The sequence below is a fragment of the Umbelopsis ramanniana genome (genome assembly GCF_025399195.1).
Source record: "Umbelopsis ramanniana AG unplaced genomic scaffold K450scaffold_8, whole genome shotgun sequence".
Lineage (NCBI taxonomy): Eukaryota > Fungi > Mucoromycota > Umbelopsidomycetes > Umbelopsidales > Umbelopsidaceae > Umbelopsis > Umbelopsis ramanniana.
In genome coordinates, this window is record NW_026252094.1 from 273,514 (window position 1) to 291,098 (window position 17,585).

At 42.6% G+C, this 17,585-nt stretch overlaps 6 protein-coding genes across 6 annotated transcripts; 4 read left to right on the forward strand and 2 right to left on the reverse strand.

Moving 5' to 3' along the window:
* Positions 1–25: 25 nt before the first annotated feature.
* On the forward strand, positions 26–5,104 carry K450DRAFT_226496 (uncharacterized protein). The gene is made up of 16 exons (XM_051586574.1): positions 26–118; positions 243–279; positions 357–374; positions 462–794; positions 881–978; positions 1,066–1,328; positions 1,388–1,559; positions 1,620–2,352; positions 2,419–2,522; positions 2,592–2,690; positions 2,764–3,198; positions 3,277–3,336; positions 3,414–3,528; positions 3,590–3,915; positions 3,976–4,554; positions 4,632–5,104. The coding sequence occupies exons 1-16, from the start codon at positions 65–67 to the stop codon at positions 4,827–4,829; spliced, it is 3,624 nt and encodes a 1,207-aa protein (XP_051447710.1). The 5' UTR covers positions 26–64; the 3' UTR covers positions 4,830–5,104.
* K450DRAFT_226502 (uncharacterized protein) lies at positions 5,032–8,299 on the reverse strand. The gene is made up of 4 exons (XM_051586575.1): positions 7,538–8,299; positions 7,055–7,468; positions 6,881–6,956; positions 5,032–6,809 (listed from the first exon to the last, which is right to left on the reverse strand). The coding sequence occupies exons 1-4, from the start codon at positions 7,982–7,984 to the stop codon at positions 5,380–5,382; spliced, it is 2,367 nt and encodes a 788-aa protein (XP_051447711.1). The 5' UTR covers positions 7,985–8,299; the 3' UTR covers positions 5,032–5,379.
* A 624-nt stretch (positions 8,300–8,923) lies between these two features.
* K450DRAFT_226507 (uncharacterized protein) lies at positions 8,924–10,736 on the forward strand. Its single transcript, XM_051586576.1, has 8 exons — positions 8,924–8,997; positions 9,061–9,182; positions 9,247–9,378; positions 9,444–9,775; positions 9,855–10,271; positions 10,343–10,448; positions 10,522–10,585; positions 10,654–10,736. The coding sequence occupies exons 1-8, from the start codon at positions 8,954–8,956 to the stop codon at positions 10,688–10,690; spliced, it is 1,254 nt and encodes a 417-aa protein (XP_051447712.1). The 5' UTR covers positions 8,924–8,953; the 3' UTR covers positions 10,691–10,736.
* A 95-nt stretch (positions 10,737–10,831) lies between these two features.
* On the forward strand, positions 10,832–12,112 carry K450DRAFT_226512 (uncharacterized protein). Its single transcript, XM_051586577.1, has 5 exons — positions 10,832–10,874; positions 10,986–11,197; positions 11,275–11,468; positions 11,531–11,703; positions 11,795–12,112. The coding sequence occupies exons 1-5, from the start codon at positions 10,872–10,874 to the stop codon at positions 12,026–12,028; spliced, it is 816 nt and encodes a 271-aa protein (XP_051447713.1). The 5' UTR covers positions 10,832–10,871; the 3' UTR covers positions 12,029–12,112.
* Positions 11,966–13,340, reverse strand: K450DRAFT_226515 (uncharacterized protein). Its single transcript, XM_051586578.1, has 6 exons — positions 12,876–13,340; positions 12,666–12,796; positions 12,522–12,603; positions 12,298–12,423; positions 12,114–12,239; positions 11,966–12,042 (listed from the first exon to the last, which is right to left on the reverse strand). Exons 1-5 carry the CDS (start codon positions 13,080–13,082, stop codon positions 12,186–12,188), a joined length of 600 nt encoding a protein of 199 aa, XP_051447714.1. The 5' UTR covers positions 13,083–13,340; the 3' UTR covers positions 11,966–12,042; positions 12,114–12,185.
* Positions 13,341–14,223: 883 nt separating this feature from the next.
* K450DRAFT_226526 (uncharacterized protein) lies at positions 14,224–17,194 on the forward strand. Its single transcript, XM_051586579.1, has 4 exons — positions 14,224–14,430; positions 14,529–14,625; positions 14,855–15,428; positions 15,548–17,194. The coding sequence occupies exons 2-4, from the start codon at positions 14,536–14,538 to the stop codon at positions 16,963–16,965; spliced, it is 2,082 nt and encodes a 693-aa protein (XP_051447715.1). The 5' UTR covers positions 14,224–14,430; positions 14,529–14,535; the 3' UTR covers positions 16,966–17,194.
* The last annotated feature ends 391 nt before the right edge of the window (positions 17,195–17,585 follow it).

The following is a 17,585-nucleotide window of genomic DNA, read 5'->3' on the forward strand; positions in this document are numbered from 1 at the left end:
TATGTGGAGAGCAACCCTGTCGACACTGTAATCTTACTTCCAGGTTCAATTACTTTTCGATATAATGGATGGCGGTCACCACACTGTGCTACAGTTCATCACAGCTGCAGCGCAACTCGTAAGTAGTCAACTTCACAGGCTACATGGGCCTTCGCCATTTGCTTGCGGAGATCCTTTCGAAAGGAGATCACTCCCACTCCATGATAACGTTGTTCTGACCGCTGCCATTATCTATTCTGTAGATTGACGCACAAGAAGAAGAAGAGTCCTTAAAAGAAGGTACTTTACATTATTTCAGCGATGATTTATATCGCAGACTGTTCACTCACTCCAACCTCAACTTGCTATCCCGTCAGATACCGAATCCATCAACGGTAGTGTAGTCAATCACAACACTTCGAGTGAAACTTTGCAACCCATGACTTATTGATGTTTATTCAACATTTCCTTCAATCTGACAGACTTACCTCCTCCAATTACTGATTTGGGTCAGTCTATCTATGCCATCTACCCGGATGTGGTTCTGTCGCAGTCATCGGAGAATGAAGGCGAGCTTGCGCTGGTCAAATCCACTTCAAATGGCATATCCGACACTTCATTGAAAGAACTTCTAGCTGAAGCCGCTGAAGGAAATATTGAAATACAAGCTAGTCGATACGAACGTGGGGATGATGATTCAAGACCTGTAGACTCCAGAGATACAGGTAGTTCTTCACAACAATTTCGAGAACTCAGTATACCTGAGAAAATGCAAGTTATCTTCAAGTTACCCAGAGCCGAAGAAATATTAGGAGGTAAGTGGATTCTTTATCTATGAAATATCTCCCTAAATGTAGAACCTAGGCATTCTGACTATGATTCCAAATTGGTTCGCCAACAGAATGGCCATGTTATATCGTTCGATCTGTAATTGTCGCAGGATTTTTATATTTGACAGAAGGACACTTATGCTTTTATGCTTCTTTACCAAATAACCAGGTAAACAAAAAGAGGATTATAACATTTTGCACGATAACAAGAAAGTAAGGGACTCTGATTTTAACTCTCACACCGTCCCATCCACAGCATAAAATTCAAAAGTCTGGCTTTTTACAAGTGAAAGCAGCAAGCAAGTCGAAAACATTTAGCAGGTGTTATTTTGAACTGAAGAATGACGTGCTTTCTTGGTATGAAAACGCAACAGACACATATTGTCCCTTGGGGAAAGTGGACCTCAAATATGCACTGGAGATCAAGCACTCTAAGAAACGAGAGCATGGCTTCCGGATAGTAACCATGAATCGAACATGGCAACTACAGGCTGATACCAAGGCCAGCATGGTTGAATGGTAATTATACAACCATGTTAGACATTGTAGTTATCAAACGTTCTAATGAACTTGCACAGGATTAATATGCTTCAGCGAGGCATCTTCAAAGCAAAGAACAATGGACCAAGCCTGAAAATCATGTTGCCGTTTGATAAGATATTTGATGTGGAGAAAACAGATACTTTTGATTTCCAACAATTTATCAAAATCAGGGCCGTGGGCATTGACGATAATTTTACTATGGATGAGGTGCGTCCTTTACTGAATAGAGCCAAGCTTGTAATCATACTTTCTAACGCTGTTGTATAGTTCTATTTTGCGTACTTCTCAGACATCAACTCTACGTATGAAAAGATCAAGAGCACGTGGGCCATCAATCAACATGCTGATTCAAAGAAACATACGTCCATCGCAGATTCTGACCGCTCGAATTCTCGACTTACGCCGGCCGAGTCTTCCATTGCCTCTGAAGACTCGTCAGATGTATCGCCTGCCCTATCCATATCAGACCTGTACGATAATGATGTACGTGCCAAAACCTCGTCAGTACAGTCCACCTCGGCTTCCAATATCATCAATGCCGCAGCATCCTCAACATCCGCAGTAACATCCGCAGTGGCAAATGCATTCGCTATCCCTTCAGCCATCAAAGGATTCTTAGGCGGAAGGAGCATGTCTGCAAGTACCAAATCCATTGATAGAGAAAGCACGCAAAGCCCCTTGGACAGTGTTAAAGATGAAGACAAATTTGCCATCAGTGATGGATCGAGCTCTGAAGAAGAGGAAGCCGCAATGGTGGATTGGCTAAAGGACAAGCGTCGATCAGGCTTAAAGCTTGTCTACAGTCTACTTGGCGCGTCTGGGTCAAATGTGCCGGAAACGGCCGGTTACAGTGCTGGCTCAGCTGTTAGTGACGACTGGCGCTCCAAACCAAACTATGATCCATCGCTGAATTCGCAAGACGATGATGGTATTGACACAAGGGCTAGGGAAAACTTTAAAAAGTACTTTGTCCTTCCCGAATCAGAAGAACTTCTGGCAGGTTAGTGGCATTTGCGATCGATCTATTTTAGGATAACTTATTCATCCTAGTACGATCTCTTTGTAGTGTATCGATGTTCCTTTATGAAGACGCTTCCATGCTATGGAAAATTATATATTTCACCAAATTATATTTGCTTTAATTCTCGGGCGTTAGCTACGCGAGCAAAGGTAAAGCAATACGTTACATAGTGGTTTAGAGGATGCTGTCATAGGAAGACTAAATTTGTGTTCTTTCAGTTCATTGTACCATTACAGGACATTGCTACTGTTCAAAAACTAAGGAGCCGCGGTTACTTTTTTTACGGGCTTAGCATTCTGACGCATAACAAGAAAGAGGTATGTGAGCATGCGGTTGTATGTCATTATTTACGGCTTTGTATGTACATACATTAAGATACTCTTACCACAGCTATTTCTCGAGTTTGCCTCCATGTCCAAAAGAAATAGCTGTTTCGCCAGGATATTTATGTTGAACCGCCAAAATCATTCTACAGAAGACCCTGAGGAGTTGTTAGAAAAAACGAGAACCTGGGAAGCGAAATTTACTAGCGAAGATCGAAGTCAAGAAATCGAGCATATCGTCACACCACCTCAATTGGCCGGACGCCCTTTTCTTCAGAGTAGCATTCATGATCAAACATTTGACGTTCCCGATGCATCGTTGCATTTCACCTGTTTAACGATAGGAACTCGTGGCGACGTTCAACCATATATTGCTCTTTGCAAAGGTCTGATGGCAAAGGGACATCGCTGTCGTATTGCAACACATGACGAGTACAAAGAGTGGATAGAGGAGCATAACATTGAGTTTTGTTCTGTTGGAGGTGATCCTGGCGAACTGATGGTAAAAAGCACCTTCGAAGACATGGAAGAAACGTAAATATTCTACGAGCGCTAACACGCCTTTGTTTTCTTCTATTAGCGCCTGTGCGTCGACAATGGCTTTTTCACCATGAATTTTGTGAGAGAAGGTTTGAAGCTGGTAAGCGAAGCTACAAACACGGATCACGATGCGAAGTTGTACTGAATCGACGGCTTTTTTTTTTTTTTGGTTTGAAGTTCAAGGGATGGTTCGAAGACTTATTACACAGCTCATGGTTGGCTTGTCAAGGCACTGACGTTCTAATTGAAAGCCCAAGTGCGATGATTGGAGTTCATATGGCGGAAAAACTTGGTGAGTGTTTAAACGACACTTAAGAATACACTTAATGCACCATCTGATAATGTATATTTAGGTATTCCATACTTTAGGGCATTCCCGATGCCATGGACAAGAACACGATCATTTCCTCACCCATTCGCCACCCCTAATTCACCAAAGGGTCGACTTTACAATGATATGACTTATGTTCTGATTGACCATGTTATGTGGCGAGGCACATCAACACAAATCAACAGCTTTAGAAGACACACACTCCAGCTCCCAGCAACGACTTATGAAAAACTTCAAATGTGGAGAGTTCCCTTCTTGTATTGTTTTAGTCCTAGCATTGTTCCTAGCCCGCTGGATTGGATGGACTGGGTGCATTGTACTGGCTATTGGTTCCTTGACAGACCTCAGGTAAATTGTTGACTGGGATCAAACACATCATGTCAAAAATCCTCACTCTTTTTTTATTAGACCAATTGGGAACCTGAAGAAGCGTTATTGACGTTTTTGAACAAAGAAGATGACAAGCGACCCATTATTTACATCGGGTTTGGTTCGATCATTGTCCCAGATCCAGATGAAGTGACCAGAACCATCACCGAGGCTGTTTTGAAAGCAGACGTACGAGCCATTGTATCGAAAGGATGGTCATCAAGAATGCAAGATAAAGCTCAGGGCTTAGAAACAAACGAGGCGTCCATTCAAGATCGAAAAGCACATGATGAAACTCTACATGTTCACAATGAATTCCCTGATACCATCTATTGGGTCAAATCTGTACCTCATGATTGGTTGTTCCCAAAGATGTCAGGAGTTGTCCATCATGGTGGAGCAGGTACAACCGCAGCTGGCCTACGAGCAGGCATACCTACTGTGGTTAAACCATTCTTTGGTGATCAATTCTTCTGGGGCGAACGACTGGAGGAGATGAATATTGGTCTCTGTTTGAAAGAGATGTCAGTGGATTTACTTTCAAGCGCCGTAAAGACAATCACTACCGACGAGAGTATGAAGAAAACAGCACGGCTTGTTGGTGAGAAGATAAGAGCGGTAAGCAAAGCAAATAATTCCTATCAGTCGAAAAAAGAAACCAATTCATGTAATGCTAATTTTAACTCACCCTTTAGGAAAACGGTATCAATACCGCCATTCAGTGTATATATAGGGATCTTGAAGTAGCAAGACAACGCACCATCTCATCCACTCAAGCACACGTGCAAGACGATCCGTTATCTACACCACAAGATGATCAAGAATGGCTGCTTGTTGACCCATCATCGCCCAACTCTATATCTAGCTCTCACCCTTCCCTTAAACCTGAATGATACAGTTTGATTTAGAAACAACATTTTTTTTTTCACTTTTTGGTCCACAGTAATTTGGGAAATACTGGCCACCTGCTATGGTAGGCAATGATTCCTTAGTTCAATAGTATATAACACCACTTTCCTTTCCGCTTCCTTCCTTAGCTCCCCTGTTAGCAACACAGATTATGATGAAATTTTTCAAAGCCAACCCTTTTTTATGATTGAGATGATTGTATTTGTTGACATCAGGCGGCGCTGATAGTCAAGTGAATTGTCTCAAAGCAAGCGACGATAGAAACGAATATTCAAAGACAAATATATATTTTATTGTGTACATCATTTAAGCCATCGCTTGCATGTGGAGGAGTCGACTACCACCAAGAAAAACAATTTTTTACATTTTTTACATTTGAGTGAACAAAGTACTCAATTGAGAGCGTTGCCAAAGGGGTGATGCCAAAGCAAGCATGAATGATAAAGTATAGAACGTATCTTTACATGAAAATATGTGTCTGCACTGAATGTCTGGTTTTGCAGACGGTTGGGGATTGCGAAGAAGTTGATGCGATTAAACAACGACTTGCGCACAGTTTTCTTTTTCTTTGTAGTGTTCAAGCATGTCTTTTGTTTTGATTGTGACACTCTGGCATTGACTGATGTTGAGGAGATGGAGTTGGCGAGCGATAGCAAGTAGAGCATACACAGCTGTGTCAGTGACTCTCACACAGCCACGAACATTAATTTCCTTGAGATTAGGCGAGCCTTCTTGCACTAATGCTTGAACCGACGCATCCGATACAGCAGACCCACAATATGAAGCATCGAGATGTTCAAGATATCGCAACTGGCGAGCCAACATTTCGATGGCGTTATCGGTGAGAGAGCAACAAAAGCTCAAAGATATGTAGAGAATGTTGGGTGCCGCGCGCGCTAAACTTGCAATAGCCCTATCTGTCAAAAACGTACAGTCATTCAAAATGACTGTTTCAAGGCACCGGAATGACCCTGGTTGCCAAGATTCGAATCCCGCGTCTGTTATGGAAGTGCATCGCTGAAAATTGATATATGCCAGTGTGTCTGCGCCAAATTCTGCAATATGTCTCATGGATACGTCTGTCAAATTCTTGCAATATGAAAGGGAGATGTGAGAAATTCCACCAGGTGGTGTTGATGGTGTTGACGGCGTCGAGGGTATTGATTGGTTATCCACAATCATATAAGGTGATGCTTCAGTATAGGACTGTCGAGGCGTTGAGAACAAGGCGTAAATGCCTCGGTCTGTTATCTTCCTACAATTGGACAAGTCGATGTCGGTCAAGTAGGGGCAGCCACCAGCAAGCAGAGCCAAGCTGCTGTCTACCAACTCCCAGCAGGAATGGAGGTCCAATCGAGTGATTTTGGTGTTGTTGTTTGAAATTGTTTTGAAAGATTTGAAAGTCAAATGGAAGCAGTTTGACAAATTCATGTCTCGCACCCGAGTGCCCAAAAAGGTCGATATGGGAACGAAAACATCGTCCACCATCTTCTTATTCCAGTGTGACAAATCGACCTCTTCGAACAATGTGCGTGCTTTTCGACTTCTTAATAATTTGTCCATTCGACTGCATACCCCTCTAAATCTCATGACGGTGGCGAAGTCCACAAACTCCAAAATGTTGATTAATAAATCGTCTTTGATACCAATCAGACAAATTGGCTTATTTGAAGGCGTGGTTTCAGCCGTTTCCACGTCCGTTTCCATCATGACAGGCTCTTCAAAGCGTGAAGGTACATAAGCAGCCTCTTGCATCTGCTCAGCGGCTTTCTGTTCGGCGAAAGCGAGTAAATTGGGGTCTGACCAAACAGCAACGCTGGCACGTCTTTTTCTTGTACCCATTTCGCGAATTTTCGACACGGCACCGGATAATGTTGGGTCCTGATCGCTGGATGTACTACATATGGTGCTAGTGTCGACACCACCATGTAATGGTGCTTGAGGAACTTGTTGGCTTTCATCACCTTCAAACGAGACATTAGCATGGTGTAGTATGAACACACAGAATGAGTTGCGAAATCATCTGTCGTCTTACCTGTTATCGAGGTATCATGCGATGCTGCTAACGCAGTAGATCCATCAATTGGTATGACGGCGGAGAAATCATATGTCTGCTAGGTAGTGGTAAACGGAAAAAAAAAGGAAATGAGCTGTGAGAACCAGCAATGACACCGACTCATATCGCTTGCCTGTCGTGAAGAAAACTTACTTGAATATGCCGTAACTTTGCAAGCCTTTCTTGAGCCATATCTTTCATCTTGGCGGCAAACCAGGGATACTGATGAAGAACTCGACGCAACTTGCTTCGCGTCAAAACATAACAATCAACAGGCGTGATGGCTCGTACATCCGCGGCTCTCGGAATATCAAGTAAAGCGGCGACTTCGCCAAATTGCGACCCTGGACCGAGTCTACAAATGACTGCATCCGAAGTATTTAAGCAGTATGTGTCTAAGCAAACAGGTGCAACGATTTCAACGGTTCCAGAAATTATGAAATAAGTTTCGAAAGACGCTTCATTACGATGAATAATGGTAGTATTGGGTAAAAATTGCTTCGAGTCGACGTTAAGAGCGATTGTGTGCAATAAATCCTGATTGTCGCAATCACTGAAAATTTGAAGCTGAGATTATAACAAAAGTGTTAGCTTGAATAAAGCGCATCATGATCCATATTACACTAGACACCCTACTTTGCATATATTTCCATAAACACTGGCTTTCACAAAAGAATTCTTGTCAACCAATTCTTCGCTTCTTCTACGACCAGTTTCGCCTGGAGGAGACAGATACTGCTGGCGCTTCTTTGTTAGTATCGCTAAACGTTCCTCCGCTTCGAATCGGATGACTTTTTCGACCTCAGGATATTTTGGAAGAATTTTGTGAAGGGTTTCGGCAGTAAGACAAGCCACGAAGCACTTGGTATCAGCAATGATAGTGGCTGTACGCGGAATGGAAAAGAGAATCCCGATTTCTCCAAAAAAAGAACCTTGCTGCAACTCGGCAAAGATGCACTCAGCATCCCGAGAACAGACGTGCACGGTTCCTCGTAACAAGAAAAATAGCGCTTTTGAGGGGTCACCTTGTCTGTAGCAAACGGAAAGAAAAGAACGTGAGAAGATTATACGCCGAGATAGCATCAGTTAGAAAAACGTTCATACTTGATGATGATATCCTTTGGCTGGAATATTCGCATAGACATCTTGTTCGCAACTTGGTATATGAAAGATTGGTTGTTTGTTCGTTGAAAAAGCGAGTGCTTGATTAAAGACTCCAATAAGTCGGGTGGTACTAAAGGACCGTCACCATAGGGCGAGGAGCAACTACTACTATCAGCTGTAGAGGCAGAGGAGGTTGATACAGAAGGGACATGGACAGCTGAAGTCATATAAGTCGCCTGATGGTTTCACGACGTGGATGGACGAAGGTCAGGATGGGAAAAAGGAAGAGGTAAAGATGAAAAAACCAAAAAGTCCGGTTTCACATCCTTTTTCCAATTTGACACCTTTTGGCCCTAAGCTTGTAATCCATTTGGGCGGTGTCGGACATTTAAATACCCTCGATGATTGTGTCATCTGCTCATCTGCTCTTGAGAACAAAGGATTCCAGACAGATACAGCTAATGAGCGATTACTAGGATAAGACTATTCATTAACTTATAGATGTCATTCTCATGCAGTGTCACAAAGTATTCATATCAATGGTTAGATTTACAATCAAGTAGGTATTCCATAGCAACCTGTTACTCACTTGAGTGTGCATGACTTGACTTCATTGTGAGACCTTGGCCCTACGACAATCACTATGTTTCATTGGTAAACTACTCGTAACTTGGGCATGTGTGTGTGACGATTGCAAGTCATTCTACTTATAGGCGTATTCATTATTCCTCATTATCACCAGCTTGCAAAGCTTAATGCATGTTCTAAATTCTGTCTCCCCAGAACAGAAATTTGTCATTGTACTGGAGTTTGGCGGCAAAATGAGCGGCTGGTGTGCTCAGTTTGTCGCTTTTCCAGTGACTGCTATTTCAAGCAGTGGCGAATTTCTTCAGTCAGCACGACTGATTGAGTAGCGATGAAGCGTAGAGTAGAGACTGATCCTCATTAATGAACAACTTGGCAGAAAATGAGGTTTTACCTCTGATAGTGAGGTAAGTTTAGCTTGTATAGCCAACCATTGCTAATCTGCTATTCTGACATTCTTTCATCGACAGCCAATTGATCGCTTATGGCTATTCTGCCGTAGCGAAACAAGTGGCAGACGCGACTGGAGCCGAGACCGATATGATTCCGTCAACTAAACTTGCAGAATACCTTTACTACGGAAAAGAGCAAGGTAATGTTCAGATGCAGGAAATTGTTGTTTTTTTCTTCCGCATGGCACTGACAGTACCTCTCAGCCGAGCACGAAGGCAGTGATTCGGATTTCTCGGATAAAGAATCTGACGACGAGCCCATGAAAGAGGACAAACAAGAAGCCGAAGACTTGTCAGATGTGGATGGTCTCGTATTTGATCCTGATAATTTTCCAGGTATATTTATCGTTTCGTTCGGTACATGGACTGATCTGGCCAGAACCATTAACGCAATGCACTAGCTTCAAAACCTGCGCCAGAGTACACACAAATGTATTATACACAACATAAGGGACCTTGCTTAACAGCTGTGTTTAGCCCCGATGGCAAGCTAGCTGCAACAGGATCCCACGACGCGTCATTAAAAGTCCTCGATGTTCACAAGATGAAGCACAGGACAGGTGATGTTGGTGACAAGCCTGTCATTCGAACTCTGTACGATCACGTAGCACCTGTGAGCGATATTAGTTTTCATCCAAATGGTAGTGTACTTGCTAGTTGCTCAGAGGATCAAAGCATCAAGCTATTTGATTTGTCACGACACGGTGTAAAGAGGGCTTTTCGGTATCTCAAGGTGAGGGAGGATGAAACGCAATGTGTTCGTAGTGTCTAACTCATATTATGTAAAATGCGACTGATATATCGATTTCAAGGATGCTCAAGCTGTCAATAGTATATCCTTCCACCCATCGGGAGATTTCATTTTGTCAGGCACGACCGACGCCAATGTTCGAATTTACGATGTAAAGACGTTTCAGTGCTATACCAACAATACCACCAATACACATAGAGGCGGTATTACGCAGATACGATATTCAGCAACCGGGCGACTTTTTGCTTCGTCGTCCATGGATGGTTCACTGAGAATATGGGATGGCGTTAATAGTCAATGCGTTCGTGCCATTGAACGCGCACATGGAGGTGCAATTGTATCAAGTGTTCGTATCACGAAGAATGAAAAGTACATATTATCTGCTGGCGCAGACTCAACTCTGAAGATGTGGGAAATAGCGAGTGGTAAAATGGTGATGGAATACAAGGGCCATCAGCAGCGAACATTATTACTGCAGGTATGTCTATGCCCTTTATAACAAGATACCGTCATGACTATGCTGATATTCACATATATGTATTCTTGCAGCCTACCATGACTTACAACGAGGAGTATGTAATGGTTGGCGATGAAGGCTCTACGGACGTTGTCTGCTGGGACACCAGAACGGGAGTACTCCTGAAGAGACTTCCAGGTACGTATGACGCTATGCTCTATACCCTTGATCAGTAAATCTTGCTGAACTTTTCAATCTCACTTTATTTTAGGACAAAACAACAACGTGAGATGCGTAGTAGCATCGCCTGTCGACGATGCCTACTTGACTTGCAGGTACGAGTTATTCCAATTTGATAGACCGCCCACGTACGTCATTTGCCACTGACCACATCTTCCTACAGCGATGATTATCGGGCGCGATACTATGTTCGCGTATAGTTATATGTACTTACAATAAAAAAAATTAAAAATCAATGGCCTTGTCCTAAAACACTTCCCTTTGTATGCGTCCAACTTTGGAGGTTTGTTCACGATTCATCAATTTAAAACGCAGAAACATTTCAAAATCCGCTGTGGAAGCGGAATACTGCAGTAGCTTGTCTCTCCCACTCATCATAACATGGTAATGTCGATAGCAAGAGCAAAAGTGCACCATACTGTCAAGAACGCTTGCATTTACTAATTTTCTATTCATTGATTTGCTTTGATTCCATAATTCGATCGTGCGTCTTAGTCTGATAAGTACGAATGCGCGCTCGATCTTATGAGGCGCCTGCCCCCGCAAAATGTCGAAGAGAATCTGTCTAAACTCTTGGATATTGTTGATGCTGATCTCGGTGACGACCTGCTTAGTGCTATCGACCAGCCTCTCAAAGTCAGAAGATGCAAACAGACCGGGAAAGATTATCTCGCCTGTGATTACAACAGAGATGGCGATTCCTACAGGTATGATTCAACCATGCGATATGTCTGTCTGCTTTGGACGCTACTGACCGTGCCTTTGTATTTTGGTATATTTGTAGATCACCATGGAGTAACGAGTACGATCCAGAGCTACCAGACGGAGCAACACCAAATGCAACTCTCAGAAAGCTTGAAGTTCACGCAAACGAAGCATTTGATACTTATCGAGAGATGTACTATGAGGGCGGTGTATCCTCTGTTTATACCTTTGAAATCGAAGACAAATTTGCTGTTGTTGTCCTCATCAAAAAAGGTAAGTAACAATTTTGTTTTGGTTGCTTTTCACTAAATGCAATAATAACATGGGATCTTCAGTTGGTGAGGGAGCCCGCAGAATGAAGGGTGCTTGGGACTCGATCCACGTTTTCGAAGTTCAAGAGAGAGGACGAAATGCACATTACAAACTTACCTCCACTGTCATGTTGTATATGATTACCAATAAGCCGGAGCTTGGTCACTTCAATTTGAGTGGAAGCTTGACGCGACAGGTAAGAGATCAGACGCCTAAAAAAGCAGTATATGAAATGATAGAAAATCCGGACATTATTTGCTCATCCCATGTTTGTTCATCAACTATAGGCAGAACAAGATTGCCCTGTTGATGATCAATCTGCTCACGTTATCAATATCGGACGCATGGTGGAGGATATGGAGATCAAGATGAGAAACTCATTGCAAGAAGTCTACTTTGGTAAAACAAAGGACATTGTCAATGATCTTCGAAGTGTAGGATCCATCAAGGAAGGAAAAGAGCAAGCTGATATCCAGAAAGAACTTGTTGGCAAACTAATGCTACGAGGTAATAGCCAGTAGATCACTGGTAACCGCTATCCAATAAAGTTTTTATAAATTGAGCATTTGAATCGCGTTCTTTGAGTGGAAAGGTATATGTACAGACCATGAATACATGGTGATGATGACAATATATCATCTGATATAAAACTCTATGATATGATCAATTCAAAATAGTCTACCGATCAAATGCCGCTATCCTGTTCTGATCGTACTCTGCTTGTTCCTCAGCCTACAAAACACATTAGATTTGAAAACTCGAACACCCATACAAGGAAAAAGGAACTTACAAGCATTCTCTGTTGCTCAAGAAGCCAGGTAGGGAGATTATGTGGTAGTGTGACAAGATCCAAGTCGAATAATTCAATAAACTGTTCATTCACATGGCGAGATTTAGTACCAGCAAATGATCGGTACTGCATGGTTCGGGAGAGGTAAAAAGGATCAACATGCAGATTCATCTTTTATGGTTAAAGGTGAGAAAAAACAAGTACAGAAAACCTTATGTACGTACCTCATTGACAATAGAACTGAAATTCCAATTCTGCAGTTTCCGGAAACATCCAATCATAATACCTGTCTCGTGTATTCCAGATCTGTGTAGAAACCAGTAAGCTACCTTGGAAACCCGAATCGCCACATCTCCCATGACTCTTACGTGCACATGACTAGCAATGGTTGGGCTTCAGCATCTAGTATCAATTCCAGACCCTCTTTAATGAGCTCTTCAGATACAGGTCGCCATGTCGACGGTTGTGTTGGTTTCCATGTCGCTAAGCCGAGATGCACCTAATATGCCACATGCGGGATTTTAATGAAGTACTGTAGATGTTTCCGTGCTGCAGGATCATAACATTCTCACACATACCAGTTTCGTTCCGCACTCCTCCAGAAACGTTAGGGTGTGTCGGTTCGGCTGTTCGGGACTGAGAACCACAACGGTCTTGAGATTCAACTGCTTAATGAAAGTAAAATGAGATTGTTGAAACATCTCTGATCGATAAAGTCCTTTCTCGACAATCCCAAAGTGCTCTGGCGGTGTAAGTAAGGGCACAGCCGTTTTGGAATTTGACATGGTAGCAATGAAAATGGCCCAGCACTGGATGAATAGCCAAAGGGTTGGGTCGCAAAACCCAGTCCAACTAGAAAACTGAGTCTGAATTTGCCAGCATCAAGGCTCTATTTCCTCATTGTCACAGCTCTGCGGCCACAGATAGCGGACGACCGAGTTCGGGGGGGGGGGCAGTAGATGACTACCAGATGTGTATTATATTACTACTTGGTCATCTCTAAAATAAACTCTTCGAACTATTTTTTGGATCAGAAATTCTCAGAAATGAAGGTGGCCAAGGTCCAGAACACTGAGACGATGCATGACATTTTAAGCATGGAAACGACTGCATGGTTCAGTAGTCCATCCTGACATCACGAATTAGTTGTACAACCGCAATTTCAGTTCTCAAATATATTGCAATTGCAATATATGAAATCTCACCAGATACAGGCAAGCCAAGCTTGGTATGTGCAAGATCAAGAGCATCAATGAAGCAGTAATGGAACAGGTAAAGCATACGGCTCAGAGCGAGCATAATAATATCGTAGGGGAGGGTCACATCATCACACCAGCGGGAAACCCCGAGCTCGCACATGGCGATCAGCGCTGCTGCTTTCTATTTCAAGTTATCCCTAGCAAATTTGGATAGGTTTGGATTACCTGTGAGCTGGAATAATGCGGTTGGACAACAAAGGAGTTCCTGTTATCTCAAAGGAGGGTAACAGGAGCTTTTTTCTTCTCTGCTACAGCCATTCTTTCTTCTACGCCCTCGCCTAAAATAAACATCATCATCATGTATAAAAAAGACCAACGCGCCACCACCATCATGAAGCGCTTAAATCATAGCCATAAATTGCTACCGATCTGTTCACCATAGATCTATTGTTCAATGAATGAGGAGGATGTTTATTCATGCCCTGTATACGAATGAAGAAGCATGTCATAATCTAATACATTACAAAGCTAATATAACAGCTTTGATTCTAAATACAGACAGAGCGTGTTTCATAAAAATACTTTCCCTGTGCGTGTGCTTCCCCCTTCTGTTTACTTCTTACGCGTATTGTACAGTATCTTGCACTCGTAATTCTTTTTGGGCCCCCCTTGAAAGCTGGCTTTTTTAGTTTACAGAGAAACCTTTTTTATTGGGTGGTTATCGTTTTGTTATTTTATCAACCTTAAGTCTTCTTGTGTTTTTTTTTTTTCCTTCCTTCCTTTACCTATTTCATTTTCTGTATCGGTGTATCGGGCTCGAGCGGTATCAGTGTTTATAAAGAAGAAGGAGGAAATTTTTCGTAGTCGATGCTATAAGACCAACAATCATTGAACAAAGACAGAAAGAAGATCAACACACAGCATTTCCATCACTGTATATTTCTTTTACATTTCGAGTCTTTCCAATCATCATCGGTCAAATAATAGAACAACTTCTTAATTTGTGTCTCTATACATCGTTTGAATCGCCAGTCAAAATATGTCATCTAGAAACTACCGCAATGATGGACAGCACCAAGCTCAAAGAAGTACAATGAAAATCACTCGAGATGGTCGACCATTCACCAAGGTAAGATGCTAAAAAGGAGTCTCCCCGAGAGTGCCAAGTGTGCCTGTGATATGCAGTGCCCACAAGACAATGCCGTAGTTTTCAATTATGATACTTTACCAACTATGCTCGAAAACCGGTTATGTGCTACATAAATGTTATGTAACTCACAACAAACATTATTTTACCAACATCTTCAATTCATCATTGCAAAAGTGCTGACGATGCATTTACCTTCGTACTCATTCAGGACCTTCACGATCTCTACTCAGCGCTTATGATACAAATGCCAATGGATACTCATAGGGTACTGTTTCGATCATATCCTTGTACTTTCACGACGGATGAAGCTATATCCAATCTCGGCAACCTAAAATTTTCACATTCTCTTCGTTCACCGAAAGGCTCCAAAGAATCTTCCATCACAACGACCACAACTACTTTTAGTATGACACGAGAGATGGCCAAGACACTTCTCACACAATTCCTGGAAGCTCGACTCTTCATGAACGCGTCTGATCCTAGCAATCGAACGCTCAAGGACAGGGGGGTGTGGCAAGTCACACCAAAGGGGCTCTGCATGCTGGAAGGTTTTGTCGATAGGAGTGTAGTCGATGGATCACACTTGAACTTACTTTATGCGCATGTACGGCCAATCAAAGTCATACAATTGGAAAGAGCTCCCTTAGATGATGCTTTGATGTTGTCAAGAGCATCACTGACAAGAATTATCAAGACAATGATGGGGGTTGTCCCTATTACCCCGTCGTCATCTGCTGGAAACATATCTCTCCATAGTTTTGGTGGAAACTGGAAACAAACAGGTATACCCCATTTCACGATCTTTCTTTCTCAATATGGGTGAAAAAATAGGATGATTTCTTTAGCTAATTTGCCCTTTTTTTTCTGTTTGTTTCCCATAATTTTTTTTTTTCGCAATCAGAGGTTGATTACAGGGGGAATTATGATCACAGCTTTGCAGGATTGATATTTATGGAGTGGATGACTGACTATACGACGGTCATAGACACAGCGGAGGCTGAAGCCATAGGCAATGAATTGTTACTCTTTGGGTGGATGGAACAAATCGTCGATGAAGTCGATCGCAAATTAGAAGACACTAGCGTATTCAAATCCACAAAATATGCTTTATATCGATTAACTCAAACTGGTAAAAATATAGTTGGATGGTCAACGGAATCAACTCACCAGGTCACTGATGCCAAGTCGACTCTGGTAACGAGTGCTGCTCTAAATGCAAGGCAAGAAGCAGCCAGGCTACGAACGTCATCGTCAGATATTTCTTCAGAGACAACTGAAGACGGAGAAGCAACTTTACAAGAAATGCTCGCTAATGACAAGCTCGCTATGATGACGGAAAATCAACGGCCGCAAGCAGGGCTCATGGAATCGACAAGGGGGCCGTCACGAGCAGGATCCACAGGGTCTTCTCAAAGCGGACATTTCGATATGGCAGCAATAGGTTTCTCAGGTGACCTTCAGCAAGTTCCTAAACGAACAAACACGAATACATCTCCTACGGGTATACGACCAAAACATGCAAGCATCTCCGACAGAGGAAGAACAATCGACCTATCGAGCAAGCATAGAATGTCTTCTAGTGACACTCGATCCATTGCTTCAAGCAATAGCCTGTCTTCTTTGAACGATATGGAGTATCAAATAATCGACGGGAAAGACTCCAACCATGCAAAACTTAGACAAATATTGGAAGACCCTCATATTAGGCACCTCTTTCGTGAGCATCTCAAGGCTAATTTCTGTGAGGAGAACATATGCTTTTGGATGGATTATCATTCCATGCGACGTAATATAAAGGGTTCAATTACCAACCGATCTCTGGAAACACAAAAGGAACTCATCATAGAAGGCTACCAGATCTACTCTACGTATGTAGCGCCAGGATCATCAAGAGAACTGAACATTGATCACATACTGAGACAGGAAATGGATCAATTTATATCGTCTATATCGACTATTGTCACATCCCCCTTCGTTGACGCCCCGTTTCAGAGTGCAGAAAACAATACCGTCGTTCTGACTACCAGCAATCCTGCCAATTCACTGCGTACCCTTATCAGACTGTTGGACAAAGTGGATGATCATGTGTACAGACTCATGGCTCAAGATTCCGTTCCAAAGTTCATTCGCTCTGACAAGTACAAAACGGCTGTCGGTGAGCTGGAATCATCCAAACGTGACTCAGGCAACGGAATTGAATCCAAGCCTGGAACGCCAGCTTCAATTATGTCAGATGCCATAGCCGCAGACAGGCAACACAAAGCAGAATATACCGCCATGCGATCCGCCATGACTCCTGTGGTTATACGAACCGAGTAAAGAAACCATCAAAAAGAAAAAAAAAAAAACCTAGTTGTCACAATACCTGTCTCTATACCTGTTCTACATGTGCGGTCTTCAGACCGCGGCATTTGCAGTTTTCATAAGCAATTTCCTATGCAGACACCCCATGTAGCTAATCCAGCTCAGCACTAATTGTCGCGAGTAAGAACTACTCGAAATAAAAAGCATAATTAGTCACCCTATGCAAGCTATGGCAAGTGGAAAAGTAGTTGTCTTTATGTACAATGAAAGAGTGCAATGTTGAATTTAGCTACATATATTGGCCATATTATTTATAAGGTGCGGTGATTACAGAATCCAAATGCTGCATCATCTTCTTTGTGCTCTCCGTATCGTTTGCAATCGAGTATAGGAAGCTTCTTTGACCATAGTTGAATCGCGATCGACAAGGTCCTTCCAAATGGGGAACATATGGCCTGAAGGCACATAATAACAGCGAACTGGGTAATTGTATGTAATCTGCCGGCGACAAAATTCAATATTAGTAAGGCTCCTTTTCTTGTACCCTGCTCTCTTGCTTGACTTACGTTGCGGAATGCCGTTAATAGTAAAACCGGCCGTGGCGGTCTCACAATCGAACAGAAACCCGACCACGT

Bases quoted from the DNA above. Each gene is read 5' to 3' on its own strand.
- K450DRAFT_226496 (XM_051586574.1), top strand. From the start codon at position 65: ATGGATGGCGGTCACCACACTGTGCTACAGTTCATCACAGCTGCAGCG. The intron at 1,329-1,387 runs GTAATTATACAA...GAACTTGCACAG, and splicing joins AAGGCCAGCATGGTTGAATG to GATTAATATGCTTCAGCGAG. The intron at 1,560-1,619 runs GTGCGTCCTTTA...GCTGTTGTATAG, and splicing joins ATAATTTTACTATGGATGAG to TTCTATTTTGCGTACTTCTC.
- K450DRAFT_226507 (XM_051586576.1), top strand. From the start codon at position 8,954: ATGAACAACTTGGCAGAAAATGAGGTTTTACCTCTGATAGTGAG. The intron at 8,998-9,060 runs GTAAGTTTAGCT...TTTCATCGACAG, and splicing joins GTTTTACCTCTGATAGTGAG to CCAATTGATCGCTTATGGCT. The intron at 10,586-10,653 runs GTACGAGTTATT...ATCTTCCTACAG, and splicing joins GATGCCTACTTGACTTGCAG to CGATGATTATCGGGCGCGAT.
- K450DRAFT_226526 (XM_051586579.1), top strand. From the start codon at position 14,536: ATGTCATCTAGAAACTACCGCAATGATGGACAGCACCAAGCTCAAAGA. The intron at 14,626-14,854 runs GTAAGATGCTAA...GTACTCATTCAG, and splicing joins ATGGTCGACCATTCACCAAG to GACCTTCACGATCTCTACTC. The intron at 15,429-15,547 runs GTATACCCCATT...TTTCGCAATCAG, and splicing joins TGGAAACTGGAAACAAACAG to AGGTTGATTACAGGGGGAAT.
- K450DRAFT_226502 (XM_051586575.1), bottom strand. From the start codon at position 7,984: ATGCTATCTCGGCGTATAATCTTCTCACGTTCTTTTCTTTCCGTTTGC. The intron at 6,957-7,054 runs GTAAGTTTTCTT...ACTACCTAGCAG, and splicing joins CAAAGTTACGGCATATTCAA to ACATATGATTTCTCCGCCGT. The intron at 6,810-6,880 runs GTAAGACGACAG...TCTCGTTTGAAG, and splicing joins GCATGATACCTCGATAACAG to GTGATGAAAGCCAACAAGTT.
- K450DRAFT_226512 (XM_051586577.1), top strand. The intron at 11,198-11,274 runs GTATGATTCAAC...GTATATTTGTAG, and splicing joins AGAGATGGCGATTCCTACAG to ATCACCATGGAGTAACGAGT. The intron at 11,469-11,530 runs GTAAGTAACAAT...TGGGATCTTCAG, and splicing joins TGTTGTCCTCATCAAAAAAG to TTGGTGAGGGAGCCCGCAGA.
- K450DRAFT_226515 (XM_051586578.1), bottom strand. From the start codon at position 13,082: ATGTCAAATTCCAAAACGGCTGTGCCCTTACTTACACCGCCAGAGCAC. The intron at 12,797-12,875 runs GTATGTGTGAGA...GTGGCATATTAG, and splicing joins AGGAGTGCGGAACGAAACTG to GTGCATCTCGGCTTAGCGAC. The intron at 12,604-12,665 runs GTAAGAGTCATG...GTTTCTACACAG, and splicing joins CCATTGCTAGTCATGTGCAC to ATCTGGAATACACGAGACAG.